At 36.9% G+C, this 23,775-nt stretch overlaps 1 protein-coding gene across 1 annotated transcript; it reads left to right on the forward strand.

The window, feature by feature from the left end:
• Positions 1 to 444: 444 nt before the first annotated feature.
• Positions 445 to 1,880, forward strand: LOC131066776 (pentatricopeptide repeat-containing protein At4g38150). Its single transcript, XM_058001619.2, has one exon. It carries the CDS (start codon positions 729 to 731, stop codon positions 1,593 to 1,595), a length of 867 nt encoding a protein of 288 aa, XP_057857602.2. The 5' UTR covers positions 445 to 728; the 3' UTR covers positions 1,596 to 1,880.
• The last annotated feature ends 21,895 nt before the right edge of the window (positions 1,881 to 23,775 follow it).

Consider the following 23,775-nt stretch of genomic DNA (forward strand, 5'->3'; position numbering starts at 1 on the left):
ATATTCTATTCTTTGTTTTAATTCTCATTTTTTAATTTATACCTCACTTCTTCTAATTAACTCATATCAATTATCATTCACATTGTTATCCCATATCTAATTAAACTTCAACTAGATGAACAAGTGGGGCATCAACTTGTAAGAATGTCCTAACATCAATGAAGAAATGAAAAGTTATGTGAATAAAAAATTTACAAATGCCATGTAGGCAAAGCAGATTGTGCGAAAAAAGACATATTGCATCAAAGAGTTTAACCTAGCTAAAGACCATGGTGAAATAATTTTTTAGGCGTTATCATTAGAGAGAAAACAAGATTGTTCATTGCACCACTCAAGACAAGATCACATCATATGAGGTGTGAGATTGGTAGAGGTAGATACCCAAGAAAATTTGGAAGGAAAGGCTCTTCATATTTTGCAATAAAGGGGCAATAGAAACACATGAAGATATTAGTATGAAGAGCCCTTGAAGATAGACGATATACACCAATTATTTGAAGAAGAAAAGATGAACCACACAACTTCCTCGAAAGATAAATTACAGATTTTTTTCAGTAGTCTCGTGACATTAGAATCTTTCCTTCTTTCATTCATTATAGAAATATTTTCATTTTTCGAAAAAAATTATTAGAACACATTAACAGTGAACAAAACACGTTCGTAGACCCTGTGATCCCCCGCTCCTGAAGGAATTCTTAACCCTGAGTAAACCCTCTAGAAGCTCTGTAATGCCCACAATGCTGTTCCATCGTGTTTTCTCGCGTAAACCTGCTTCTGTTCTTCTATTATTGTCACAAAAACCTTTCTTTCCCCCAAAGTTCATTCCTAGCACAAATTTTTCAGTACTTCTAGCTCAAGAAATATCAACACACCGAAGATTGTCTGTAGTTTCAGAGGTTCCATCAATTTGGTGGCTATCCAAGCCTCTGAGCACGCTGTCCGGCGACAAATTAGAACAAAAAGAGCACGAAAGGTCCTCGTCAACTGAAAGTGTGGACGAGAATTCGACAAAAAAAGAGGAGAATCCCCCTGAGGAGGCTCAGATAATCTTCGGAAAAATGAAAGAAACAGGGCTGATTCCCAACGCTGTGGCCATGCTTGACGGCCTCTGCAAAGATGGTCTCGTTCAGGAAGCCATGAAACTATTTGGTGAAATGCGGCAGAAAGGAAGCATACCCGAAGTAGTCGTATACACAGCCGTGGTGGAAGGCTTTTGTAAGGCATTGAAGCTCGACGATGCCAAGAGGATTTTCAAAAAAATGCAGGACAACCGCATCGTGCCCAATGCTTTTAGTTACGCCGTATTGATTCAGGGATTGTGCAAGGACAAAAAGCTCGACGATGCCCTCAAATTTACACTTGAGATGCTCGATAACGGTTGGAAACCTAATGTTGCCACTTATGTAGCTTTGATCGATGGGTTTTGCAAGGAGCAGAGAGTGGAGGAGGCCAAGACGGCCATTTCTAAATTCAAGGTCAAGGGATTTCTCGCAGACGAGAGAGCTGTGAGGGATTACATGGATAAGCAAGGACCCTTTTTCCCTGCAGTTTGGGAAGTTATGTTTGGGAAAAAGGGGCGCCGTGATAAAATCTAGGGCTTCAGCCGATTCTGCATGGAGGAGAAACCCTAATTCGAGGTAAGGGTACGAATTGTCACTATTGTATTTGATTTAAATTTTTCGTCGCCCAAGTTATGAATCTGGCATTTGGGTAGTGCAGAGTGATTGCTTTGTCATGGAATTTAGATGCACCTAAAGTCACCATGTAAAATCCCTGGTCGGAACTATAGATGAGATATTTTGGAATTGTTTGGGTTTCGTAAGCCTGAGGCTCAGCGATAGTTATGTCAATTAAGTGCTGGGAAACAGCTTTTTTTTTTCTGCTGTATTTTTTCTTCTGAGCTTTAGTGATCAATTTTGTATCATATGTCTGTTGAAAATAACTTGCACACAACAATTTACATGCATAAGCAAGAGATACATACAACAAATCACATGCATAAACAAGAGACACATTAATTTGTTGATTGAAATTGTGGTTGGAACTGGAAGTGAAGATAGTGATAATTGGATTTGTCAAAAGCAACGGCAACAGCATGTTGTAGTATATTAACTTATTATTTTATTTCTCTGACAATGTTGATTGTAAAAGAATGTTTGAAGTTGATTATTGTAAATAAAAAGTAAAACTGTATGTAATCAAGTGCAGAAATAATAATTGTATGTAAATGATCTCGCACAAAAAAATTCCATACACTTATAATGGTTAGAAATCAGTAATGCAGCTTTGTTAATTTTGATGAGTATGGTGGATGTAAATTTTGGCAATTTCACAAGAACGTCTGCTTGAAACACATTTTTGACACGATTTTCCTTATTTTAAAAATTTGTGGAGTCGGTGCAAAATTCCCTCAGCAATCCTTTATTTTACAGCTGATTCCTCCTGTAACCACTAAGTAGCATTTGGAGTCATAGTGCAAAACAAATTTTGGTGGTGTCAAACGATGGCATTTGCTTAACTGGTTGTAAATATTTGTGCTTGTCAATACTTTATCATCTGCCACCTGTTAATATACATGCAAAATTAGATACAGGAGCAAAAGATGCTTGTAACCAAAGAGCTTTTATTAGAAAAGCTACCCGAGCATATGTTGAGAGCGTTATATGCCATGGTGTGCTAGAGGCCAAGTATGAAGAACAAACTAGTATGCATGAAGAAAAATGGTCTACAAAAAAGAAAACCTGTAGCATAACATAAACAGTCACATGATCGACTTTTAACAATATATATTGAGAGCTTTTAACCAAAGAGCTTTTATTAGAAAAGCTACCGGAGCATATGTTGAGAGCGTTATATGCCATGGTGTGCTCGAGGCCAAGTATGAAGAACAAACCAGTATGCATGAAGAAAAATGGTCTACGAAAAAGAAAACATGTAGCATAACATAAACAGTCACATGATCGACTTTTAACAATATATATTGGTCAGATTTGAAACAGAGAGAGCATGGGGAGAGAATACATGATACATAAAATCTTTACTATTTTTTGCAGTTTTCATATTTTTTCTAATCCCCAGAAAGCATGTTACATTTTGAAATGGGCAAGCTACCATAGCCAAATTCAGGAGCAGCATACCCAGCATGGTGAATTTACTAATCAGAAAGAACAAAGCACTGCCAGATGTGCTCAAAATTGAGGCACACATTTTCTATGTTCCCTCATTGAATAACAGCTCAAAACAAATTGAACTAGAAACCCTACCTTACATACAGAATATACAATGTTTTACGATAATCTTGCTTTGGAAGTTCTGAATTTCAATTTTCACCAACTATTATAACATATGCATTTGAGAAAAAACCTAAATTTGAAGCAGTAAATAGTGAACTTGTCTAGATAAACTAACCTGTTACGATAATCTCACTCTAAAAGCTCTAGATTCTATTTTCACCAACTGTTTAATGCACGCATTTGAGAAAGCCCTCAATTTGAAGCAGAGTTGTACCAAAAAATGAACCTGTAAATTCATTCAGTTCAATTGAGAAAGCTCTGAATTTGAAGCAGAGAATAGTGGGCTTTTGTACAGAAAAGCGAACCTGCAAATTCATTCAATTCAAATAAATTAATTAGTAGTTTGTGTAGTTACCAAATAAAATGAAAATCCTAAATTTGAAAGGGAAACACTGCGATTTTCCAGAAAAATGATTGACAAATTTTGCATATTCTATGTTCGCATAACAATCTAACACAAACAGAACTAAAACCATATTCTGCATGCAGAATGCAAAAAAAGAAGTTCCAAAATTTAAGCTTAACATGTTCTAAATTTCGTTTTATTTTTCATCAACAATTTGATGAAAACCTAAACACGGAACAGATAAATGCCAAGTTTCTCCCAAGAATAAAGCCATAACTGCTAATTGCTCAATTGTCAAACAAATTCATGGGGATTAAGAAAATTCAGAAAATTTATGAGAAAATAAAGCTGATACCTAACAATATCTGACAAAGATCTCATGGCTTTCAGTCTAGAAGATAGGCGATTCAGGCCACAGCCAGAAGTAACATTGGACGGGCCACAGTATTCTGGTCAGAAAAGTAAGAGGAATGAAGCTTATGGTAAAGATGGTAAAAAATGGCAGTTGCTCAAACATGGGAAACAAACAATGCTATATCGCAGATTCAGATTCTGAAGATCTTTCTGGAATGAATATACCTTGTAAGATATTGATACAGAAAAGACTAAGGTTTTTGATAGACGCTCAGTGCTCCATTAAACGACCATGATATTCATTAATTTAAACCAGAGATTGCCTACATCTTTGTAATTGTGGTTGTCATGTCCTCCGCTGAACCTTGTCAGACATCAACCATGCAACTTTGGCCTGTGTACATGCACTCAATAATTTTTAAAACTGCAAATGACAATTAAAGATGAATCTTTTGATTGGATTTCTTGTACCTTCACCTTACCTGATTAATGTCATTGCAATTATACAAAATATATTAATACAGTTGAAATTTGACCACACAAACATAATGCATTGATTGAATTGGATATGCAAGAAAAATCAAAGAATAATTTGACCTATGCAGTGACTGTTCACAGCAACAATCAATAAGAAAATAGGCAACAATTCATTTGAGATTGTTGGAGGGAAAGAATAAAAAAATTGTAGCATTCTTGTTCATTTTTTTTCCAATTCAACATTTTGATTGGATAAAAAGGTCACATAAAATTGCAGCAAGCGATGCATTAGTATAATTGCCTACTGGCAGAAACTAATTATGAATACAATAAAAGATAAAAACTAAAAAGTATTCATCATATTACTAGAAACTCTGTAGGACAAATAACGGTAGCCTTTGCTCCAACTCCCTCAGTTTTAGTACTCTACAACGTTTCCTTTCATCATAAGCTAAAATGGAAAACCATTCATTTTATAATGTTGACAATGGATCATATTGCAGATCAGTTTTCTTATCACAGTCTAGAATAGCTAAGATATCTATTGGCTGACTCTGCTTGTGATGTCCCCTCTCGCCTAGCTTAAATAATGGATATTTTGCCAGCCTATGGGAACCTATTTGTTCCCATAGGCTAAGGCAAAGCATAATTGAGGGAATAAGGTGATAATTCATTATAAGAGCAAAAAGCTAAAGTGGTGTTCGATTCCGTTTAATTATGTTTTGGGGTCACATTAAACTATAACTTGTTATTACCTCTCCTAGGCCACGTTATTTATCAGGGGGCGCTTTTCTATTTAGGCGATTTTCATTTTCCTAGTGGCTTAATACAAACCTAAGTCGGCTAAGTGAAAAATCATGACATTTTCATACTGGGGGTCGATGATGGGAAAAAGCAAAAATTAATATACATGGGATATCGTGGAAATTGAAATTCATTCAATCCTTTCATTATTATGCGTTTCCTTCTCTGAGCATTGACTCTGATTTTTTCACCAAGCTGGGAGGAAACCCCTGGTATGGTAGATCATCTGGATGCAACCCTGGATCATCCATGGCTCAGCAGTAAGAATCTGCCAAATTGAAGGGCTAGAAACATCGAATTGCAGCTGTATTGATTCTCCAGGTGCAAGATGGTCTTATTCATAGATGGTCTACATAGGGCAAGATATGATGAGTGTAGTTCCTTTTTCCACATGAATGATGGGCTCTCTGTTCCTATGGGTAAGACCACTTTGACAATCCTTGTTAGACCCAAGGCAACATCAACTACCTTTGTTCATATTCTTGAATCATATCTATTCCGAGTTAAGCTAGGTATCCCTTGGCTGATCGCCATGAAAATGGTTCCTGAACGGTTGTGCATAAATGTTTGAAATTTATCATTATGGCATAATAAATGTAGTCTAGGATATTGGATTTCAATCGCTAATTACTTGTGGGGACTTTTTCTTGGATCATTTTAGCCTACTTCGGTTGGGCCTATGCTTACCTATGGAGATATGTTATATAAGGCGTATTAAAATTATAAGATAAGAGAGTTGGTGTCTACATCAGTCTAACCTGCAATTTCGTTATGTCCTCCTGCATCGAGTTTTGCTTCACCTTCCTTGTTTTCTCTTGTACTACAATAGGTTGTATCTTTTGTCCCTTCTTTATTAGGGGCTAAGGATAGGCCTGTTCCTCAACATAGACCTCCTCGCTTGCCTTGGACTACGTAGACACTGACAATGCTTTTTTATTCTTGCGACTGCACAGTGTAGGCAAAGTAAAGACACCCATGTTGTCCACATTCGTAACCCTTCCTCCCTTTGATCTTCCCATCATGGCTGATATCCCTCATCATGCCTAGTACGATAAGGGTAGGCATTCACCTTGAGGGAACTTTTCACCTCTGGATCCTACGACATATCCTTTAAGAATACCTCCTGTTCCTCTAACTGCTCCTAAAAAAAAATGAGGAAGGGTGCCCGTGATTGTGTCTGCAGGACTTGCTTCAACAAGACCTCCTACTCCATCGATTGGGCCTTCTCCTTTGCTGTCAATGGCTTTGAAGGCCTCTCCCATGGAGCACAATGTTGCTAAGGCCTCTTGGACTTCCCTTCCTAATCTCCATCTACATTGGGACCAAATTGTGTGTAATTGTAAGCATCATTAGTAGACAATGGCCTAGGAGCGCGAGGCTTCATTAACGGTTGTGGGTGAGTCATCAGTGTCTAGCCCCGCTCCTACTATTTTTTCGTGCTTGCTCTTGATCCTATTGCTTTTGTTTCCTCTGCACCTACTCCATCTTCTATGCTACTGCTAACCGCTCCAGGGACTACTGATGAGCCTCTCCCTAAAGGGGTACATGTCTTTATCACTCCCTCCTTGAAGCCACCCCTTATCACCACGTTGCCTGATGTTCCTCTATTCTCCTAGCCTATTGACATATTGTGTCCACAGTTTGTGCCAAGTACAAACTTGTCTTCTTTTCCTGCTTCATAGCCTATACATGAAATGTCTTTTGGGGTACTCGAGTCTTCCATAATTGATTATAGGCCTCCACCTCTGTAAAAACCTAAGTAAAAATTTGAGTGAGGCTCTGTGTTTGAGTTTCGTTGTCAAAAGCAAGCTCCACCAACCTTTGTTTCATTTTCTTTGTCTATTTTAATGCTTGTTTCTTTGTCTGCATCTATTTGTGTTGTTGAGGAGGTCCTTCCTTCTTTGGAGTTTGTCTCCACACCTCTTCTGGAGATCAATAGTGTGACTCCTTTTTCGCCGCTTCGAGTCGAGTCACCTACCTCTTCCGTTGAGGGGCATTTGTTTGACTGCTAGGATATCTTGGCATTTTCTATGTTCTTCACATGATCAGTGAACCTTGCCTCTTAGGAGCTTCTCGATGAGAATGTGGAAGCTACATCAAGCCTGGCTCTTGCTACTGGTGCCATTCTTAGTGCTTCCCTCATAGTTGTATCTCTTGGGGATTGTCCTCCCTCCCCATTGATGAATACTAAGAGGGAGGGGGGGGGGGGTGGTGTGAATTAGTATACCCAATAATCCAAACAAACACTTAAGCAGTTTAACTGCTGACCGGTGTAGCAGGGTAAACAATAAACTGGTTAGAACATAAACAAGCCAAGTAGAAAATAAAGCATTCACCCACATAAGTGCAATCACCATAACACAAGATGTTTTGACGTGGAAACCCAAATGGGAAAAACCACTGTGAGTAAAACTCACAAGTCAACTATCTGCAGAATAGTAACCAGACCAGTTAAGGTCTTACAATGATCTTCACCAGAACAGATCCTATTAGGAATCCGGATCTCTATTAGGAGATAAGTCTTGTTAGAGACTACCCTGTTAAAGGATTTCAGATTCACAACTGTGAACCACCTTGTTAGAAGATTTACAATAGGCTTGGCTGGGCCTACCCGGTTAAGGGTTTCAGACTTGTCGAAGATATTAGTAATAAACAAGTGAATGATCTAGATAGTAGCACAAAATGCTTGATTAGATCCTTGACAACTCCTTGTTAATGCATTCAAGCATTACTTCAGTCTTCTATGTTTTGCACTCTCAATCTCAGTCAAGAGATACCTTTTCTCGATTAGACCTAATCTTCTCTCAAAGACTCGCACATATCAACTCCTCTTCTATATATCAAAAACCCTAGACATGATGTCCTTATATAGGAACTTGATTTAATGTCGGTCCAATAAGATTAGACTACAATTTCCTAGGTACAGTGCATCTAGACACATTTGGTAACATGACACGGAAACACCGCCATAGTGTCGGTGGATGGTAACTCATCACACATTACATGTATACCGGTTAACTAAATATGCCGATCACCGGTTAACAAGTGAAGACTGGAAAACTGGAACACAATGTTCTGATCAAAAGATTAACTGCCGCTTGGGGTCTTCGTTTAGCTTGAGATCTTCATAGCGCTTGGGGTCTTCAGTCATACTAAGATTGGTAAGCATTTACTGCACATCACCGATAGTCTTCAACAAACAAAGACTATACATACAATACTGGTTAGAACAACTACCGATTGAGAATAATTCATACATCAAATAAGTGTGTGTCCATCAATGACAATCACAACTAAACATCATCAAAATACCAACAATCTCCCCCCTTGGCATTGATGGCAACACTTAGGAAAATTTTTTGACATCCAAGTGCTTTTGCAAAACAAAAAATAGATGCCATAAGCAAAATTACTCCCCCTAAGCATATACACTACTCCCTTTGCAAAAATTACAAGTATGTGCAGGAATTTGTAATACTCGCCAAAATTTTAAGATACACTACTCCCCCTTTGCCAACAATGACAAAGTAATGCAAAATATTGTCATTTGTATAATATAAAAACAGAGTATGTGTTCATGACAATAAAGAATAAAACTTCTCAAAAAGAGATTTAAAGTTTTGCATGAAACTCTTCATGTCTGAAGACCACGACTCAAGAAGCGAGGCAACAATTTCACTCTCGGTCTTCATCTGGAAGGCTAATTCTTCCATCACATCGATGGTGCTCAATTCCCGTGTCACAGTGATAGCATCTAAGTTCAGGAAGTACTTATGAAGAACCTGCAATTTTGGCAATAGGAGCAACTGAAGCTCCTACATCGAGTCCGATTGCAAATCTCTGAGTCAAGCTTTGCAATCTGATGCTGATAATGATGAACAATATGTCCATAGGCTGTGAACAGATCATAGGGCAGTTTGAAGTTGCTGATGTACTTCTGTAACTCCGTTTGTAATAGTGTCTTTTGTTTCAGAGCATCTTCACAAAATAGGTGAGGTTGGCAGATTTTACTCAAGAGTAGGTGTCCTTCACCCATAGCTGAACTTATATCACCTTTCTGTTTAAGCAATTTTGCCCGGTCTTCATTCATGTGCTATACTAAGGCAACTGCGAGTGCCTTTTCATGGCTTTTCTTTGCTGTGGCCTGGGAAACATCTTCCAAACATTGTACCTGGTCATCGACTACTGTGCAAAGAAATTTGAGCTTTGCCAGCGAGGAATCGGTACTGGGGAGGTTATTACTGGGGATTAGATTAGAGAGGGTGTCAACAACAAACTGAATGACATCTTTCTCTTTCTTTTTCCTTAGTTCTTCCAATCTCTCCTGCACTAATTGAATGGTTTGTAGTAGCTCAGTCTCATCAATCGATTGGGTCAGACAGGCAAGAGTCAAATCAGTGGAACCGGTGTAATCAACCTGCTTCGCTTGATCTTCGATTGCCTTAGGAATCTGTTCTCCTTCTTTGGCCTTGACCTCCACTTGTCTTTTCTTCTCCTCTTCTTCTTTTTCTTGGGCTACCTTGGCAACCTTCACTTTCTCCTCTTGTTTCTTCCTCTCTTCTTCTCTCTTTTTCTCCTCTTCCTTTTTCTTTGTTGTTTCTTTCTCCTTCTCCTCTTCTTCCTTCTTCTGCTTTTCATCTTCTTCCTTCTTCTTCTTTTCCTCTTCTTCCTTCCTCTTCTTCTCTTCGTCCTTCTTTTCCTCTTCTTCCTTCCTCTTCTTCTCTTCCTCTTCTTCCTTCTTCTTCTTCTCTTATCGTGCTTTCTCCACTTGCTCTTTCTCTTGTTTTTCTTTTTCCGCTTTCTCTTTTTCTTGTTTTTCTTTTTCTGCTTTCTCTTTTTCAAGTTTCTCTTTTTCTGCTTTTTGCTTTCTCTTCCTTTTCTTTCTCTACTCTTTCTTTTTCAACTTCCTCCTTATCTGGAGTGGTATCCTCCATATCTAGTGCATCAACATCAATGGGGTCATTTTGTTTTGCTATTCTTTCACCCATATTGTCAAAGACTACATCCGGTTTGGCTGTGGACAGGTCAGGCTCTTGCTCAGCCAACCGATTAGCTTCATGTACTTTTTGCATGTTGAAAACAATTTTAACCTTCAAATGGGTGTCTTTTTCCACTTCAGAAGATTTGCCTTTGAGTAGCTGAATTCTCCTTCTTCGCATAAAGAAAATGCTTTTGTTCTTGTCAATGATTTCAAACAATTCTTAATTAGAGGCATTTGGAAAGTATTGAGCACAATCTTTCTCCCTGATGTCTTGCTCTTTTTCAATGGCAATGCGCCATTTGTTGTCCAAAGAATCATACAAAGATTTAGAAGTAACCGATTTAATTTCAGAAGGTGATCGATCATTAATACATAGATATTTAATAAGTTCTTGTTCAACATCCTCCTTTTCACTATCATTGAATTCATCAAAGTAGTCTTTTAAATCATCAAGAACTTTTCTTCTAATATTCTTTATGGTCCTTTGACAATGTGTCATAGGTTTGTAAGAAGAAATATCTATATTTACCGGTGCAGAGGTTGCTGGTACATTACAGGTTGACTTCTTCTTCTTGGTAGATTTCCTTGTCTTCTTTACTTCTACCTCTGGTTCAGAATCTTCTGGATTTGGTGAATTATTCCTGGTTTTCCTCTTTTGTTCAAATACCTTTGCCGGAATAGCCTCCGGTTTCTTTTTAGCAGGTGACCTTTTGGTCACTTTAGGATTAGGAGCAAATGTAACTGGTGCGATGCTGATGGCATTGCTTTACCCTTTATCTGCTTTGGTACCTCAGTAGGTTTGATCCTCTCTAAATAAGTACCCATCCTCTTCTTCTTGGGTTCCAGTGGTGAAGCTAGTAGGGTAGAGGCATACCCTATCAATATATCATTTACCACTTCATAGCCCATAGGCCCAACTACATTTTTTCTGGTTTCGACCGCTTCCATTATGCAGTGACCTGTTTTGATGGTGAAACAGATGTCATCTTCATATTTCTTAACTAAATCACCAAATATTCTCATTCTCTGGTTCATCTTTAGTTTGAATTCATCAGAATACCTGTTTAGAGTCTCCAGATATGCAGTTCCTACTACTTGTAGACTCTCCTTTATTTGTCTGGAAACCGGTAGGTTAGTTGACAATTGAACATCACCGACTCCAAGAAAATATATTTGAAAGTAGAAAAATAAACCATCAAGTAGTTGACCAAACTTAAACCTCTGAGTTTTGTCTGATTTGATTGACTTCAGGTTTTGTATGAGTTGTTTCTACATACAGGTACATAAGTCACATTCTGCATTTTCCTTTATCATCCTATAAGCGGCATGCACCGTAGCTGAAGGAACAAAATTCATTCTGCTAGCATAGAATATTCTATACCCAATTGCCATACATGCATATTTCACAAAATCATCTCTAATGGTGTTGATCGTCATTGCCCGTTGGTCACTCACAGAACTGGTGAGCTCAGTTACTTTGGTTTTGGGGATCTTTCGAAGAACGAGGACTTCCCCAACATTGCAGAATTCGGTCACGACATGAATTGCCTCCGGTGTAATGTCATGGATTCGTTCAAGGTACATCTTGTCATCGTGAACCCTACTAAGGATGATCCTGATGTGTTCCTCTGTAAATTCTTCAAGAAAGTATACTGCATTATGTAATTTCTTCTTCTCTATTATGCTATATTCAGGTTTAATCTTTTTATTCTCTCCACAGAACAGACTCAATTGGGAGTGAATTACTAGGGACCCTAGGTCTTCTAGTTTGCAATCAATATATCTTGAAACATCGCCTTCGACAATGACTCCGACGGGAATTTGAGATAGGGCATTATATCTCATCTTAAGAAGCTTAGGTGTATCCTCAGGTTCAGTAGAACTAGAGGGGATATTAGATGCAGATGCCATTTCAAACGGATTCCAAATGATAAGAATGTCTCAATGAGAAATACCTTTATTCTCTGAACTTAGGGTTTGCCGATGTCGAGCAAAACACACTTCTCTGGACGCTCGATTACCACTTTGACTTTTACACTGGTAGCATGAAGTGGCTGCAAGATTTTGTACAAGATTTCTTTCTGAATTCTTTTGAATGCAAGATGAATCGCTTTGGTTGTGCTGCTCAGGCTAAAAAAAATCTTCTCTGAAAATAGGTAAGTAGAAATGACAACAAAAGTCACTTTTAAACATGCTCCCACCTACCATAATAAATGCATCACTTATTAGGGTTCAAACCCTAATTTAACCTTTTACTGCTTCAATTCTTCTGTTAGTTGATAGGTAACAAATACCTATAAAGGTGATTTACTGATATACTCCGGGGGTTTCAAAATATTTATACCGATATGTTCCCCCTAAGCTTTTTGAAGCTCAGTTTGCTAGTTCAGGGGTTTCCACACTTGGTGCGGAAATTGGTACATCATGTGGCTTCTCTTCAGATTTATTTTTCCAAGTTTTGTCCATATCCACCTGAATGGTTTCAACATCAATCTTCCCTTCAGTGTTGATCGGTATGTCTCCCGATGGATTCTTTCTCAGTCTACATGCTTTGGCAATGTGTCCTGGTTTGTTGCAGTGATAGCATACCATTCCAGGTGTTCTCCATGGTCTGGTGTTCATATTTCCATTCTTCCTTCTGCATGTTGCAACAGTGTGACTGCTACCACGATAGATCGGACAGGTTGATCTCCAACTGGTTGCCGCTTCATAACCATTTGACCGGTGGTCATGGGTTCTGTACCAGTTTGGGTTCCGGTTCATAGGAGGTTCTGGGACAAATCCATTGGATCTTGGTGGATAACTCCCAGAGTTGTTCATAACCGATTTGCACTCAAAATCTCTATGCTCAAACTTGTTGCATGCATAACAGTGACCATTAAATCTACTAGGTCTAGCCATATTGTTTTGAAAATAAGGAAAGTTATTGTAAGGCTTGCTCCTACATACATTGGCAGTATTTCCTTCCTTAAGACAGTTAAAGCAAACATGTTTAAACTTTTGCTTACCTTTACTTTCACTGTTATTCTTAGGTGCTGATTGCTTCTTTAGTGCATCACTCTTGGTTCCAGAGGTCTCACCTTCCTCGTATCCAGAGAAACCAAGTCCAGCGGTATCCTTTGATGGCTTTACCGATTCTAGCTTTTGTTCTAACTCAGCAACACTCCGGTTGAACTTAGCAAGTATCTCTTTTGTCTCAGCAAGTTCCTTGGAAAGAGCATCATTGGTCTCCATCAAGGTTTCATTTTGAGAGATAGCTGCATTTAGTTCAGCTTGTATTTCTTCTTTCTCTTCTTTACCCTCCTGCAGATAGGCGGTAATGGTATTGATTTCTTTTAGAGATCTCATGCTCCTTGTTCTTTATCAAATCTTCAGCTTTTCTTCTGTTTTTTAGTTCCTGACTCATTCTGATAGTCAGTCCTTCCAACTCCCTCCTCAAGTTAGCTTTAGATTAATTTCTCCACTTCTCCAACTAGGGCATCCATGTCTGCTTCATCAGAAAAGCTGTTTTCAGTAAATTCCATCAACTGCTCAACAAGCTCTCTTCTCTTGGCTAAAGAGGCTTTAAACTTGATCTTGAGTTCATCATAGGCTCTCTCAGATTCAGCCAAACGGTGAGTGAGTTCCCTCATGTTGTATTCCCCCATATCTCCTTCCAAGTGGTTAGACTTATAGAAAGGTTGGCTTTGATACCAAGTGATGAATATTAGGGGGGGGGGGGGCGGGGGAGAGTGGGGGGGGCAGAATTAGTATACCCAATAATCCAAACAAACACTTAAGCAATTTAACTGCAGACTAGAGTAGCAGGTTAAACAATAAACTGATTAGAACATAAACAAGCTAAGTAGCAAATAAAGCATTCACCCATAGAAGTGCAATCACCATAACACAAGATGTTTTGACGTGGAAACCCAAACGGGAAAAACTACGGTGTGTAAAACTCACAAGTCAACTATCTGCAGAATAGTAATCAGACCGATTAAGGCCTTACAATGTTCTTCACCAGAACAGATCCTGTTAGGAATCTAGATCTCTGTTAGGAGATAAGTCCTGTTAGAGACTACCCTGTTAAAGGATTTCAGATCCACAACTATGAACCACCTTGTTAGAAGATTTACATTAGGCTTGGCTTGGCCTACCTGGTTAAGGGTTTCAGACTCGTCGAAGATATTAGTAATCAACAAGTGAATGATCTAGATAGTAGCACATAATGCTTGATTAGATCCTTGACAACTCCTTGTTAATGCATTCAAGAATTACTTCAGTCTTCTATGGTTAGAACAACTACTGGTTGAGAATAATTCATACATCAAATAAGTGTGTGTCCATCAATGACAATCACAACTAAACATCATCAAAATACCAACACCCATACGATCAAAGATCAGGAGGGCGATGAGCTAACGATGGAAAACCTATAGGAAAATACCTTCCTTTCTTTATCTTTTAGATTAGGTTGTGCTTGTTCCTGTTCCCCCGTTCTTGCCTTATATATTTTATGCCCCTTTGGAGAACCCAAGTTACTTTGTTGGTGCTTGGAAATAGGGAGTGATGATTGTCTTTATGTATTTTTTCTCTCCTTGAGGACCCAAGTTACTTTGTTGGTGCTCGAAAATAGGTGATTTTCTGTCATAACCTCCTTCTATTTATTAATCTCCCTTCTTCTATTTGTCGTATCTTGATTTTTGCTCTTAGGGATGATGCAAAGTGTTGGGGGCATTTATACTCTCTTCCATATTGACTCAAATTTTTGTTTTCTATTTGTGTTCATGTGCCTTCATAGCTTTGAAATCTTCAAGACCATAATGAGTAACTCGTATGCATATATACAAATTATCTATTTTTACTACTATGAGTTCTTTTGAAACTGAACTATTGGGTCTATTGATACTTTGTGTTTTTGTGGATGTTGTGGGTCTTATGTGTCATTCCATAGAGACATCTTTCTATGTTGAATTAATGCAACATATTTTCTCCTTAGAATGACACATGTTTCACGCATACCATTCTAAGGGGGGGCTATCATATCTCTGCATTTTTTGCATTTGCATCTTATATTATCTATCTAATGATCTTTTATTTTGTTTCTTTTGTGGGGGCCAATCCACTTGATCTTATTTTTTGTTGCCTTTGTGGGGCCAATCTACTTGATTTTTTTCCTTTTGTGGGGGTCAAACCACTAATCAATCTACGATCACCCTATTGTATGGCTATCTAGCATAACACAACTTGCTACCCATACCGGTGAAATATTTTTCTTTTTATTATCTAAGTGATCATCACCCTATCATATGGCTATCTAGCATAACACAACTTGCTACCCATACTAACAAAATGTTCTTATCTTAGTGTCTGATTGTATGATTTTTGATTTTTCATCTAACATATTTGTTTGTAGCTAACATATTTTTGATGAAATAACTTAGCAGTATCTCACGAAGGTTTAGGTCTCTTCCCTAGGGGCAACTTCGTACGACCAAAAGATTTTGTTTTTGGTTCGCATCTTGGTAAAATTGTTTTAACTTTTTTATCTCTACTTTAGCTCTACATCTCATAACAATGATATGCTCACTAAAGTGGGGGCAAAATATAGTGCTGTAAATAATACCCCATGCAATTTATGCTACATAAGATTGTTTTCTTTATGCTAATCGGAGATCTTCTTCATCTTTTTGTCCGTTTGTTTGCATGGCTTTCTCTATCACCAACTATCTTGTAATTTTCCTTGGATTCGTTGACTATATAACTCAAGGACACCCACACGTTGTGGAGATGTCCGCGTGTCATACTAGCATCCCATGAATCTACAGTTCACAGGGGTAGTGTCCTAAATTGCAGTCCTTTACAATTTTGATCACGTTTGGGTCCTCACCTTAGTGTTTGTACCCTAGGATTGATGAGGACCCGATTCTCCTAATATCATGCAAATTTGACTTCACGTTGACCTCATGCATCATTCAAAACCCTTGTCCTAGCCCCAAAATTGGGTAGGACTATGGAATGGTGCCTTGGTCTCCAATAGGACTAGGGCATGGCGCCTTGGTCCTCCCAATTAGGACTAGACTTTGGGCCCCTTGGCCATTTCAAAAATTGAGCAGGAAATCCAGCTCCGTGTCAACTCATGTTGGAAAATTAATATGTTTTTTGATTGACAAGTATAAAACGAGGCTTTACCCTCCCATTCGATCATCACATGCATATCAGACAATCATATTTATTAATTAATTCAAGCAATCAAGCAATCAATCTTCGTTCAAGCATTAAAGCAACAATAAGGTCAAGATTCAAGAATTGGAGTTGGCATTCATGTTCTATGTTGTTAAAAACTTCATGAAACCCTAATTCCATGTGGAGACAAACAAAACTTCACAAGGAAGTATATCATTTGTGTTTTCAATCATTACTCAACATCTCCCTCAAAAAGAGAACATTTCCATCACTACAATTCATTTATCTTTCATTTCTATTGCATGGTTAATTCCAAAGCCAGGGTTTGACTTAGGCAAACCCTATTCCCAACCTATTTCCCCTTCTTTTTGTGTGCAGGAAACAAGTACGAAGCTACAATATTTAGGATAAATATTATTTACAATGATGATTTGATTCCCCATTGGAGTGCGAAAAGTTCAAAGGACTTGGGCGTTTGACACCATGATCCTGACATTTTAGGAGCTCTTTTGGGGAGAAGGTCCAAATATGCTTGTAGACACCTAAAAATGTCTCATTGATCATGCACTAATTATTTGTCCTATTAATTAAATAATTATTTAATGATTAAATTAAGCTAATTAATCTTATTCTTTTGAATTAATTCTAATCATCAGTTTTCATCTTACTAATTACTCAATTTCTATTTCTTTCTTCATCAATTAATCGTTTAACCTTTTTGCTAATATTAATTAAATATTTATTATTTAATTAATTGCAAATTAATACCTTTAATTAAATAATATTTATTATTTAATTAAAATTATTTTTTAATAGTTTTAATTAACTAATTTATTCTTCAAATCCAAATTCACCAAATTCCAATTTCAATTAATTTCAAATACACGTGCATTTCAATTTCATGATTTTAAAAATCTAAATTTAAATCAAATTGAATTTCAAATAAAAATCCTACAACACATGCTAAATTTATAATTGATTAATTAAATCTATTAACTCACCAGTTAACTCAGTTATCTCATTAATCACCTCTTTCAACTCCAAATCAACGTTTTTCTAACATGCAATCGGATCATTCATCTTCGTAGTTAACGCAGTTAACTATTCAATCTATTTAGTCATCTATTTAATCTACTCACTTAACAAATCAATCAAATGAGTTCCACCTCTTAATGAAATCAATTCAACTATCAATCAACATGTGAGCTCACTTGAGTTCCACCTCTCAAGCAATCTCCTCCTAAAATTTATAATTTCAGCATCAATTCTCCATTTTCAACAATCACAAACTTTGAATCTTTGTGTCATTTTGCAGGTTAGCAACACAATTTCTGAAAGCCAATATTACTCAAGCAAGAGAAGGACAATGGAAGTGATTTTCATCTATGCAATAGGGAGTTTTGATTGAACTATTTTATAGCTTTGTTGTATTGCATGCATACTTTCATTAATGTTTTGGAATTCGTTAATTAGATAGGATTTGTGATTTTCTATTGATTCAATTAGCAATGATGAATTTTCCCCTAACACATTTGGTGATTATTGATCTTCGCGTGTTTCTGTGTTTTTGCAGGTTTTAGTATGGATTTTCGTAGGTTCTCATATCATTTTGCATTTGTCCATACATAAATTTGCATCTGCTCAATCCCCATTTTGCATAAGCTCAATCCGAATTTTACATACGTTATTTCATGATGTAGCATTCGTTTATATTCCATTTCACATTTGTCTAGAGTAGTTTTATAGTCAATTGATTTTATCTTCCGTGTTCGCGACTTTGTTCTCCTTGTAATCCACATTTAGTTTTACAATTCTGGAATTTGCTGATTATTACTTTCATATGCTGTCTAATATGCATCTAATCTAATGGCATCCAAAATGATATTCAAAATTTTAGGATCTAGAAGGAAGGCTGATCAGAGAAGACAACAATTTTTTTTCTAGAGAACCTTGAAAGTGTTGGAGGTATCAAAATTTTGCCTTTTGAGGCATTGTGTTTGTGTTCTGAGTCTAGGTCTTTAGGGCTTTACATGGGTTTTAAAATGATGAAGTTATCTTTGTTTTTCTACGGGTCATGTTATATTTTGATGTTGACCGTTGATCACCAGTGTTTATGTTTTAAGTTGTTACTTGAAGGGTCCATGGTCATGGGTTTACTGGCCCCGTGTGCCTAGTTTCCCTTTTGGGCCGATTGTTAAAATGTCTTATGTTTATATTTTCCCCCGATGCCTAGGTCACAATGTTTGAAATGTCTCAATATTTCCCTAGGCCATGACCCCTTTACCCTTCACAAGTCTCCATGTGCGCAAAAGTTTTCTTAAGTGACCATCTTCATATCTTTGATCACGCGGGATAGGAGGATCTATAATCTGGTACCAAGTGGCTTAACCGCACAATAGTTCCAAGTCATGATCTCAGGTCACGTGGGATAGAGGGAGGTATTACTGCTGTATACACATAAAAATGGCTATGAGCAATTAAATAAATATTTTATATTTATCTAATAATTATTCTATCTTTACACCGAATGGAGGTGTAAATGTATCTATTTTTTAAATTAATAAAATTCTTTGGCCTCAACCTTTTATCGATAAAAAAACAAAAAACAAAATAATTATTTTTTATTAAATAGTTAATTTGAAAAGATTAATTTATTTAATTCATTTTCATGGCTTTCTATTAATTAATTAATTCATCTATCCTATTCTTCTAATTAATTAAATATCTAATACTTAATTATCTCCTCCAATCAATTAAATATCCAATATTTAATGGTTATTCTCCTATCCTATAGTCTCAATTATTAAATAATTCTCAAAATTATTCAATCCCTTTTCCAACTAACCTTCCATCTCCACTTCATCTTCCCTTTGCCAACTCATCAAACATGTGGCTAAGGAAATTAATATTTTTTAAATATTAATTCATCATTTATCTTCAACTTCCCAACTTAATGAAAATTGTGTACATACACATATTTCATAACCATTTCCTATATTCTCTCCAACACCCTCTACATCTTAGGAAGGACTTGAGTCCACTTGTCCTATCATGCCTAAATTTCCTCCAACCATCCCTAGATTCCCTTAGTCAGCAACCCAGTTAAGGTGAGATGAGTGACACTTGTCTTCTCCTTCCCCCTTTCTCTCAACCTTCACCTTTGCTTACAACCATTCAAATCTGCAGATCTGATCATGACCGTTGATCTGAGCCACATCATCTAATCCTCTCAAAGTCTATAAAATCAAGAGCTTCAGTTGAGAGAGAGTTAGACTTCAAGAGACTTCAAGTGCGTTTTGCAAGTTAATCATATGCATCCGTGAGTTTTAGTTTTGAAGCAAATAGCAAATAGCAAATAGCAAATAGCAAATAGTAATAGCAAATATCATAATATCATTTAGCATAATCATTTTTAGCATAATCATGTAGTATTGCTTATCATAGTATCAGTTAGCTACAAGTTATCGGTCCATTCTTCATATGCCATCTTGGAAGCCATCGATGCATTGTTTGAGAGCACACCATCTGCAACCAGGAACAGTGGAGTTAGGACACAATGAGACATAAACCATGAAGGTAATATTAGTATTTTTATTCATATGTATTTCATGTAGTTTCATTGGTTGAGTTTGAATTTCCCGTAGTATTTCCATTTGTATTTTGTGAAACTAACTTATTACAGATTCTCGCAAAAAGTTAAATTAACGCATTTGTAATGCAGATTCACGCATGCGTGAATTCTGACAGCGCTTTTGTTCCGCAGGTTAGCGCATTTGCCTTCTAGGTTAGCGCATTTGCACTATAGGTCAGCGCATGAACATTTTAGGTTAGCGCTTTTGTTTTAAAGTTTTCGCATTTGCATTACGGGTTCGCACATTTGTGTCATAGGTTAGCACATTTGTCAAAAAAATCACGGTTTTGTATGCACAGAGCAGCGCTTTTGCAGTCTAGGTTAGCGCTTTTGAGCAAAAAGATAGCGCATGTGTTAGATTAGCGCTTGTTTACAAAGTGACAAAAATTTCTTATAGGTCCGAATGTCCAAGAAATCAGATTTTTCAGACTACTAACATGCATGTGTAGGATGGAGTTTAAGACAAATTTTATGCATTTCCTCATCTAGTTAATTAAAAGTCTTCATTTGGGAAGTAATATATCATATCTTGTTCATCTAGTTTAACTAAGAGGATGAATTGACAACATGCAACTTGCATTTTTAGTATTTTCTCTAAAATAGTTGCACATAGACTTTTAAAAGGGCTAAAATTAACACCATTCTTGTTGGAGCAACATCTCCAAATAGGACTTAGCCAACAATTGTTTTGAAAAGGTTAAAAAGAACACTTGTATTCCATGTATCGAAAGTGGTAGGTATATGCTTTTCCCTTAATTGGGTGACCAAAAAGCCAAACCCACTCTTTTAAGCTTTCTTTACTTTCAAGCAATTAAATCCTTTAGAGGGTCTGCCTTCCCGAGCTGCCTTGAGGGGGCTAGTGAGAAGGAAACGACCTAAAGTGGAAACAGGCCAAGTCCTTCCAATCCACTATAAATAAATCATGTTTGTGATGAAAGTCCCAAACAACATGTGCTGATAAGTTCATACCGACACTATGTTTCCCCATAAACCCTATGGAGCATAACCTCTATAGGTTGGGCACCTTCTGTATTTACAGAGATGAAAGTGCCGCATGTATGGCCACATGACCGAAAGCCTTTACTAAAAACCACTTGTACTAGTTGCCAAAATGCTTCTAGTTGTTGGCACAGGAGGTCGGACCTCTAAAGTGGCTCACATACATACGGTTCCTAGTAGAGATATAAAGTTTGCCATGGGGAGTTTTCATGGAAACTGGTGCTTGGCTGCCCCGAAGAAATGAGTGCCGAGGGTGGAGCCAGTGGGGTCAAGCATCTAAATGTCTACTTTGAATAGCGTAGCCTCGGGGGAAACCCCACGTGAGATTCAACAACTATTGTCTCAACCTACCATAGGGATTGTACTTGCTTGTGCATTTTGTTTATTAGACATTGTGTCTTCTATGTTTGTAACATGTTCCAAATCGTCAAAAATTGAAGAAAATTATCATCTACAAGTGAGCAAAAATCCAACAAATTGTTGAAAAAGTTTGATAAAAAAGAGTAATACAAAAAAGCTTCCCAACACTTGAAACACCAGGTCAAAATTAAAGTGTCAAAACGTCAGTATCAAATTATTCTTGAAGTAAGTTTGTCTCTATACCATCACATATTGTCAAAACTAGCTCAAACAACTAGGTCACTAATCCTACAGGTTATTCCCAAAAAGTTCTATAAACATCAACATTCAACAAGCTATTGATTCAAACATCTTAAGTGCAAAAATCAACATCCTTGTCAAGTTTCTCATCAGGATAATCAAATCCTCTATCACAAAGCTTGATCAATCTATACTAGGTTCCTAATCTTGGATATATCTTTCCTATTTTGAACCTAGGTTATATCAAAACCAAAATCGCAACCACATTGGAATCAAACAAACTTGTGAATTGCTAAATGCTTATATGACTTTTAAGTATCACCTTAAGAAAAGAAAACTGAGTTATAAAGCTACTCAGAAAAGGATAAGATTCTTGTATATCAATCGCAAGATCTTATTGAAACATAGGACATTCCTACACCGTTTTCGTCACTACCTACGTGGCTGCGATACAGAATTTGATGGTGAAATTTTGCAAAGATGTGCTTTTCAACAAAGAGACGCTTTAGCCAAACGAACAAACAATAGTGGTAAAATCAACAAGGCATATCTTCCTAAACCAATAATCACCTATTGACTTTATCCTTTGGAACTTTCAACAACTTTGAGATAATCACATGCCAGTTTGGACTAGAGCCCAATATGAACAACTTAGAAAACAACAACAAATGGAGGAATAAGATACTCTTGTATTTCATACGTTTGGATTTACCGTTGTTGATGAAGAAGCAATCAATAGCACCATTAGAGACCTTGAGTAAGATTTCAAATTTGATAGGCTAATGGAAAAATTGTTAGCAAAACAAAAAGAAAAATATCTCTTGATGTTGGCAAAATCTGGAGCTAAACTACCACAAGACTTTAACATAGAAAGCTTGAAACAAGATGTGGAGGCAAGTAACACCCAAAACACAGATGAGCCAAACATCAAAGATGTGATCAAAGAAAGCAATGAAGAAATAAGGAAAGAGAAGGATGACAAAAGAAAAGAGCGTAGTGATAAGAGAACTCATGAGGAAACAAGGAGAAACTATGTGGATAATCCATTGTGAAACCTTATTGAACAAATACAAACTCTACAACAATAGATACAAGACATGCAAAATGGGACAAGCTCCAAGAAATATTCATTAGAAGATATATGCCCATATCCTTTTGATAAAAATATGAATATGATACCATTTCCGTAACATTGAGAGATTCTTAAATATGACAAATATGATGGAAAATCTGATCCTCAAGATCACATTAGGGAGTTTTGTACTATGAGCATGAAATTTGCTCATGATGAAACTTATCTTCTGCGTCTTTTTCCTAGGAGTTTAAATTGACAATCAATAGAGTGGTTTTCAAGATTACCATCCGGAATCAAATCCTTTGAAGAAATTGTGAATAGGTTTATTTCACAATACTCCTACAATATAAGGAATGAAATAACAATGCTGGATCTTTGCAATGTTAAACAAAAGAATGGTGAATCCTTTATGATTTTCTTACAACGATGGAAACACATGTTTAATAGGTATCCCCGAGATGTACCTGATCAATAAAAAATGGACATATTCATTGATAATCTTATCAGTGAAATGAGTTATCGACTAAGGATGCAATGTCCTCCCTCTTTTGCCAAAATGATCGAGAATGGTCTGAAAATAGAGAACGCAATGATAAAGAAAGGAGAGCTAAAACTTTACAATAATTCATACAACAACAACAACAACAACAATGACAAACCCAAGTTCTGGTCAAAAAATAGGAATGTCATCAATGAAGGGAATGGCGATAATAATACTACAAAACAACAACAACCAATTTTTAATCTATCAAGCCAAATCCCAAGCAATAACAATCCAGAAAACAATAAAGCCAAGTCCTTTTTCTCCAATCCTCGGAGGAAATTCACAAACATTGGAGAATCTTTGGAATCAGCTCTAAAAACTTTGCTTGCTAACAAATTGATTATTTAACCAGAAGCAAGAAGTTATGAACCACTAGTCAAGCCCAATTAGTGGAATGACAATTATTTTTGCAATTATCATCGAAATAAAGGACACCTAACAAATGATTGTCAGCGATTGAAACACCTTATCCAAGATCTAATCGATAATGGAACCATCACAGT

This window comes from Cryptomeria japonica, chromosome 4 (genome assembly GCF_030272615.1).
Source record: "Cryptomeria japonica chromosome 4, Sugi_1.0, whole genome shotgun sequence".
NCBI lineage: Eukaryota > Viridiplantae > Streptophyta > Pinopsida > Cupressales > Cupressaceae > Cryptomeria > Cryptomeria japonica.